Here is an 8,255-nt window from a genome sequence, read left to right as displayed (position 1 = left end):
AACTACCAAGCAAATGAAGAACAAAACATCTCACAGCCCAGAAGGTATTCCTCCCTGGACTCACACACAACCACATGAGCTCTTGCGTTAAAGGAATACTCCATCCAAAAATGATATTCTTTTACATTCATGTAGTTTGTAGTAATTGCAAAGAACATTTTTTAATTTCATATTTTCTTGAAGAATGGAGATGAAAAAAAAAGTTCATAATGCAAAGCAAGTCAATGGTGACCAGCACTGTACAACAGCAAACACTGTGCAAAATACCCCTGGGAAGGTCTTCCCCTCATTCATGTCATCTTCAAGTTAAAAGCACAGTTCCATGTGCCCTGTGTTTCCGGTTTATGATGAGCGCTGATTCTTCCAGAAGTATTTAACAATATATTAGCAAAAAATGCATATGTTTTACACATTGAGTATACCACTAGATAACTGAGACGTGGATAATATGACAAGAGTTGTGAGGTTTTTTTATCCCATCATTTGCCATTATACATTACTGGTTGCCACTGGCATACATTACATCAAACTGTATCTCCATTCTGCATGTAAACTTAAGAGTAAAATGCTTTTCTTGGCCATCACAAAAATTACATGGGGTAAATAATATAAATAAATAACAATTAATACTTTGGGGGGAATATTTCTGTCCTTGTCTAGAGTAACAAAATTCCCACTACTCGTCAAGTATGTTATCAGCATCTTAAAAAAAAAAAGAAACATCATCATTTATTTATTTTTTTTATTTTTTTTCTCTGGCCGTCTGGAGTTTTTTTTTTTTTTTTCTGTCCCCCCTGGCCATTGAACCTTACTCTTATTCTATGTTAATTAATGTTGACTTCTTTTCTTTTCTTACTGTGTCTCTTATTTTTCTATTCTTCATTATGTAAAGCACTTTGAGCTACATTTTTTTGTATGAAAATGTGCTATATAAATAAATGTTGTTGTAGAATGTGGTAACAACCATGGCATCTTCCTTGTGAAGAAAAATCTTTGCTCATGTATTTCTTCTTAGGTTTTAGTGCTGTTTCAGATGTTTACCCTGCTAGGATACAAATTACTTGGCAAATTAACAGATAAACGTCATTGGCCTAACCTGTTTGATTCCATCAGGTAGGATACCTTGTGGAAGGTCTGGTGCTGCATGGTTCATGATGAAAGATAACTGATCATCTGTTCACAGCCGAGTTTCAAGGAGTCTACATTTCCTGGTTTTCTCTGGCTCTGTATTTGATGTAGATTGATGAATCCTTCCTTTCTCTATAATGTAACGCTGATTTTGGTGGTTTCAAAACCTCTCTTATCAGCCATTCTCAGCAGGAAAACAAAAGTAAAATAAAAACTCAAAAATTTATATAAAAAGTTACTTTTTTTGAGAAGGAAAAAGAAGAATGCAGTGCATGAGTCAGAGGATTTTAGTTTAATGGACTAAAGCAAATATAAGAACTAAACAATGAAAATCAATGCACTTGACATTGTGTATAAAAAGATTAATAACTCAGCCCCAATACTTTTCAGAATGCTATATAATATTGACTTAAAGCAGGATATATTATATCAAATATATTTAATGTGATGACAAAACATGAAAACCCAAAACACCGAGAAAAAACTTGCTGCTTTAAAACTCTCTGGTTTTGCATATGCCATACTCTGTTCTTCAAGACTATTAATTTCATAATGCATGACTGCATTGGTTCAGTTGTCTTACTTCTATTGCTTTAAAAAGGCAAAAGCTGCAATACATGCTATTGAGTTGTAAGCCCCTGCATCAATGGAACTTGCAAACCACTCATTCACACATGAATAATCAGCAAGTCAAAAAACAGCTAAAGTGCTGTCTTATATAACGAGGCTGGAGTCGTCACTGCTGAAATGCGCTGCACTTAGCACTCTAGTCCAATACTTGCAAGCAGCTGCTCCAGGGCCTCTAGTTTCTGGTTGGCCTCTTCTATTGCACTGTACGTTTGAACATTGCTGGTGATATGAAAGCGGATATCGTCTATCAGAGGAATGGAGTCAGTCTCCTGACGAGCTTCAACAGCATCTGCATCTTCTTTCACCATTTCAGCAAATTCTTCCACCTCTACAAGCTAAACAAAGACATTAAAACTTTAGTTTCTCTGTTGTATATTGTCAGCACTGCATCAAAGCATCACATTTGTGTTTTTCAAAAAGTTAAAACAAGCAGGTATGCATAATCGTGGGAATTCTTTTCTTTTAACCGTCTTGTACCGTAGTTAAAATAATTATAGTATTCAGTTTAGTATTGTTTTTTTTTTTTTTAAATGTGCTCAGGTTGTCATGGTGCTCATATAATTGACAATGTCCCAGACAAATTACCCATCAAAAAAAAAACAAAAAAAAAACAACCACTACAAAACATAAAATACGAAACTGGTAAATATATTTTCAGAACTATTTATTACAGTATACGTATTAAGATGTGTAAAAGGGACAGTTTAAAAAAAAAAAAAAGATCCTAATCTTTAATTGGACTTTAGTTCAGGGGTGAGTTTGTAGAAAATGATGAGTCACTGATATTAACAAGCAACTTTATGATGCAAGTAAGTAATGTACTGTATGAGCTACTTTGTTGTGTGTTTCTGAAAGCCCCTCTTACTTGGCCTCTCTGAGGAAGTATAAAGCACTACTGACTGCAAAAAGGTATCAGGAGATGACTAAAGAACAACCGACTGACAAAATTTATTTATGTGGTGATGTTTTTTGGCCCTAAGGTGTAATAACACTGAGATGTGAAAAGTAAAATGATGCAAATAACATCCTAATTTATATCGCAATTTAATTATAAATTAGGATGATGCATCTAAACCAGTGTTTCCCAACCTCAGTCCTGTGGCCCCCTGTGACTGCACTGATCTCATTTAATGAGCTGGTATTATTTTTCTTTTATTCTACATTCAGAAAAAACACAGCATCATGATTTGTACATTTATAAGACATTTAGAAACATTTTTACTTTTGCTATAGATTTAAATTCTTAACTCTCTTTTGTTGATGTCATTCTATTTTGCCCTTTCTCTGTGCAGTTTTTCCCCTTCGTTGTATCTTAATAATGACAATTAAAAATGAGCATAGCAGAGACGCTGGCAAACAATATTGAATAATCAAAGGCTGCAAGTACTTTAGCATTAGACCCACTAATTAGTAAATAATGGATTCATTAAACAATTAGAACACCTAGAAAAGCAGAATAAAAATCTAGATGAAATATTGTTTAAAAGAAAAAAATACATTATTCCCATATAACTGCTTGGTACATTTTAATATATTTTTTTTTTTACCAAACTTAGTTTTCTAATTTCTATATTGTTCCCAAAACACAGAACTTGGGAAATAACACATCACTTAATTAACCCAGGAGTCCAATTAAAAACAGAAGCTGGCTTGAACAAAAACGTGCAGCCAAACTGTGCCCGCAGGACCGAGGTTGGGAAACACTGATCTAAATAGATACAAAATTGGACCCTGTTGTTTCTAAGGTGAACAAAGAAGATTTTGAAAGAAGACTACACAGTTCTAAAAGACATTTTTTCTCCTTTTAGATGACAATAAGACACCACCCGGACTTTCTGAAGGCAATTTGTTAACTGTTTATGTTAATTAATGCTACATAATCAGTTATTTTAACAAAATTCTTAGATAAGTACACATAATTCCATCATTTATTAAAAATGTATAAACTTCCTTGGGCTGTACACGGTGTGTTTATAGCTCAAATACATCTGGCATGATATCTCAAGTATGATGACACGCAAACCTATGCACAAAACAAAAATAATTATATAAAAACAAAAGTGAGTGATGGTCCAGCATGGCATACAAACTCTGTTCTAACACCAATTTAGAGTTTTCCAACTCTTTTTTCCTCTTCTAAATTAGGCAAGGGTACAGCAATGTACTGCACAATTGCCGACACAACCACCACAATGCAGCACCTCTGATGTAAAAATCATTTTAACTTTTTTTTTAGCAGATAAAATGGTTGATGAATTGCACAAAAAAGCATATCCTTTGTAGCTTCAGCTGTTAAAGAGTAACAGGTAGGTGAGATGTATGTGTTTCTGCAACCAGTCGGGCTGAGAGGCACGTTTGGCTCTCTCATTGTCTGTTGGTACCATTTTAATCAAAATAGTTAATTTATGTATTCATTTTGGCAAGTGTTGCTGCCTCCACTTCTTGTCATGCCAACTGCAAAATCCCTAAGCAGCTCAACTGAACCACAGCACAACTGTAAACTGTCTACTTTTTGTTATCTCCAACCAGCGCCTCTAAATAGTCAACATGACAAAAAAACAAAACAACAACAGGAGTAATTGCTAAGATGCAATTGGCAAAGAAACTAAAACCAAAACAGATGTCTGAAGAGAATGTGATTTGGTAAGAAAACTAGAGGGTTACACCATTATGGTTGTCGGATATGAATTGCAAGGATTAATTATTAATTATATATAATCTGACTCGATGTGAAGACTGTGTATTATCTACTGGGGTCAAAGAAATTCACTTTTTGATAACAGGCTTGTAATGTTTCAGTGCTATAAGATTAATAGAAAAATCTTTAGTGATACAAGAAGCAATCCTCAATACTAAGTAAATATTTTTTTTTTTTTAAATAATTTTAATAATCTTCAGTTGAATTATAAACTGGTAAACTGGAGGATTCCTGAACTCTAATCGAAAAGGAGTAGTGCCTCAAATATTTTCATAGAAAAGTTTGGTCTCATCCATTGCAAGAGATGGACATCTGAAGCGGAGCTCCGCTAGCAGCGGTGTTATTTTTAATATCATCTTATTATTATCCTGAGATATCCTGTGTTTATCCAACCTGAGGGACACTACTACAATATATGCAAACATATATATATATATATATATATATAAAAATGGCCAACAAGAAAGGGGTTCAGAAAGAAACAAAAATTAAAGCTACATCAAAGCTCAGATCGGCAAGCCCAAGTTCAAGCTCAAGATACGGCCATTCAGAGACTGACCTGGATCAGACGGGCGAAACAACAGACTCCTCGGGAACACGCTCCGCTACATCGTCCTTGGCTGAGAGCAAAATGGGGAGCGAATGTACGAGTGCGAGTGATGCAGGTCACGATAGCTTGCCGATTGGAGAAGATCATCTGAAACTGGAAAAGGCCTTGCAGTCCGCGCTCTCAACTACTTCACGCGTGCCGGGAACACCAGCTGCAATAGAGCCCACGGCCTCACCTACAGTGCACGAAAGCAGAAATCGTCTCTCTGAACTGAAGGTGATGATCGCTGAGCTCAAGCAAGCTCAAGCAGAACTCAAGCAAGAGAGAAAGAAAGATATAAAGAAAAGCAAGAAGGCAAATGAGAAGGCAAGGGAAAAAGCAAATGGGAAGCTGCGACAGAAGCGGCAGCAGGATAATAAAGACTTGAAGGAACGCATATGTATTCTCTTTGAGGCAGTCTTTAAAGATATGATGGGTAAAATTGAAGAGCACATTCAGGAAATCTCGTCTAAACGGAGCACACTTGCTGATCAACTGGAAGATGTCAAGGAGACATTCAAGTGCTGAAGAAAAAGCAACAACTGCCAGCTCCGAATGCAAAAAACTCGGAGACAGACTTGCTACTTTGGAAGATGGAAGCAAAAGGAATAATATTAGAATCGAAGGTCTACCTGAGAATCGAGAAAGTCCAAACCCAGTGAAATTCGCAGCTGAACTATAATAATTGGAGAGGACTTTAAAGCAGATTCTGAGATAGCAGCGGCTTATCGCATACTTGGATCAAATACCGGTAGACCTAGATCTTTTATTATTCGCTTCGAGAGATTATTATTTAAGCTAGAGGTGATGGCACTCCTCAGACACAAGAAAGAGATTATATATGAAAATAACCACATTCGTATCTTCCCTGATTTCTCTCCAGCAACAGCTATTAAACGTGCAGCCTTCTATAACATCAAACAGCAGTTACGGCAAGCCAATGTCAAACACAGCCTCTTGTATCCTGCCAAACTGAAAGTGGAATTGTACGGTCAATTTGATGTCTTCGCCAGCAAGGAAGAAGAAGAAAAGGAATTAAGAAAGCTGATCCAGACACTATTCTGAAACACAATAGTGAGTCGAAGCCTGTCATGACATGGCAAGGATAAATAACCTACTGTCTGATCTCTTTGTTAAGATACAGGTTTTTATCATTATATATCCTCTTTATTACTCGGACGCTTTCTCTTTATGTTTTAATTACAGTTATAAATGGTAGTGCTAATTTTTTTTTTTTTTTTTTTTTTTTTAAGGAGATTGTTTAACATCATACCCTTGGTTTATTGTTATTGTTATTATTGCATTAAGATTTACTATGCTTATTCTGGACCACTTTCTAACACCATTCCCCGGGTTTATTATCCTAATACATTAAGATTGCTGAATATTATATATATTTTAAGTTTATAGTTTGTTAATGATTATAATTTTAGACTATATTGACAATAGATATCTCTGTTTTTTTTTTTTTAATCCAAAAATGCCGCGGTGTGGGGGCTTGTTTTGCTTTGGACATGCTCGGTCTCTGGGTATGTCAGAGGACCAGGACTGTGTGAAGTGGGGTCCAGCCTCACGTGGGGAGGCAAAATGGGAGGGTGGGGGTAGAGAAAGAGAGCAGGCTATATCTATATCTAATCTATCCTTTTAATCTTTATAATTATAACTACCAACGTAATAATAGGCTGCATGGCAATAACTCTTGGGGAAATAGGAAATTAAGGTTAAAGCTGTCTCACTTCCAGTTAAGACTATAAAATGACATCAAAAATTCAGAATCAATGTCTCCATGATGGGACAGTTAACTTTGTGAGCTGGAATGTTAAAGGCCTGAATCACGAATTAAAGAGAAAGAAAGTACTCTCTCACCTAACAGGTTTAAATGCTAAAATAGTATTTTTACAGGAGACCCACTTACTAAGCAAGGATCAGTTCCGCTGCAAAAGGACTGGACTGGCCAAATGTTCCATTCTAGCTTTACAAAGAAAACTAGAGGTGTGGGAATTCTCATACATAGAACAGTCTCATTTGTAGCATCAGATGTAGTATTGGATCCTGAAGGGAGATATGTGATGGTCATGGGTAACTTATCTAACTGTAAAATGATTTTGATAAATGCTTATGCACCTAATGTCGATGAAATTTATTTGCATCCATTCCCAATCTGAACACTCATAAAATTATAATGGCTGGGGACTTTAATTGTGTTTTAAATCCACTCTTAGATAGGACTTCTATCACAGGGGGGACGACATCTAACACTGCAAAGATAATTACAAAGTTTATAACTGATCACAACTTATCAGACCCCTGGAGGTTTTTAAACCCAAACTCAAGAACATATTCTTTCTACTCACCAGTACATCATTGCTACTCAAGAATTGATTATTTCTTTATAGATAATAATTTCTTGCCTATGATTAAATCTTGCAAATACGATGCTATTGTTATTTCTGACCATGCACCTCTGATCTTGGAGCTAAAGTCATTATGCCCCACACACTCACCTCGCAGATGGCGTCTCAACCCGCTTCTATTAGCAGACGAGAATTGTACAGAATTTATATCCAAACAAATCAGTTTCTTCCTAGAGACAAATACATCCTCAGAGATTTCTGCAGGAATACTCTGGGAAACTCTTAAGGCCTTCTTAAGAGGACAGATTATCTCATATCTTTCCCACAGAAATAAATTAGAAACCAAGAAAGTAGCAGAGCTAAAAGCAAAATTACTAGAATAGATGAAGAACATGCCAGGCTTCCAAGCGAGGCTCTACATAGGAAAAGGCAGGCTCTGCATTCAGAACTAAACCTCTTGACAACTAAAGAAACTGAACAACTAATTTATAAATCCAGACATCATTACTATGAACATGGAGAGAAAGCTAATAAGCTTTTAGCTCAACAAATTCACAAGCAAGAAGTCCAACGCAATCCCTGTAATCACCAACACTAACGGAGACAAAATCATCAACCACAGAAATATAATGCACACATTTAGAGACTACTATAAATCCTTATATTCTACTGAGTTTAAAGAAGACAACACACAATCTAATGCATTTCTGGATACATTACAGATACCACAAATAGACACTTTTAGTGTGGAGGAACTCATAAACCTCTGGCGTTATCAGAATTACTAGATGCTATAAAGTCACTTCAAGGTGGGAAAGCAGCAGGCCCTGATGGCTACCCTGCAGAATTTTATAAG

General features: G+C 35.9%; 1 protein-coding gene across 2 annotated transcripts in view; it reads right to left on the bottom strand.

The window, feature by feature from the left end:
• Positions 1 to 1,401: 1,401 nt before the first annotated feature.
• Positions 1,402 to 8,255, bottom strand: part of abtb1 (ankyrin repeat and BTB (POZ) domain containing 1) — a 40,410-nt gene continuing 33,556 nt past the window's right edge. For both annotated transcript variants that reach the window (XM_039773234.1, XM_039773237.1), the window contains exon 12: positions 1,402 to 2,093. In XM_039773234.1, coding sequence (XP_039629168.1) covers positions 1,887 to 2,093 — 207 coding nt within the window. In that variant the 3' untranslated portion in view covers positions 1,402 to 1,886. The remainder of the gene's footprint in view (positions 2,094 to 8,255) is intronic.

The sequence above is a fragment of the Polypterus senegalus genome, chromosome 12 (genome assembly GCF_016835505.1).
Source record: "Polypterus senegalus isolate Bchr_013 chromosome 12, ASM1683550v1, whole genome shotgun sequence".
NCBI classification, from domain to species: domain Eukaryota; kingdom Metazoa; phylum Chordata; class Cladistia; order Polypteriformes; family Polypteridae; genus Polypterus; species Polypterus senegalus.
The sequence above is the reverse complement of the archived record's forward strand: the minus strand, read 5'-3'. Positions and strand labels throughout refer to the sequence as shown.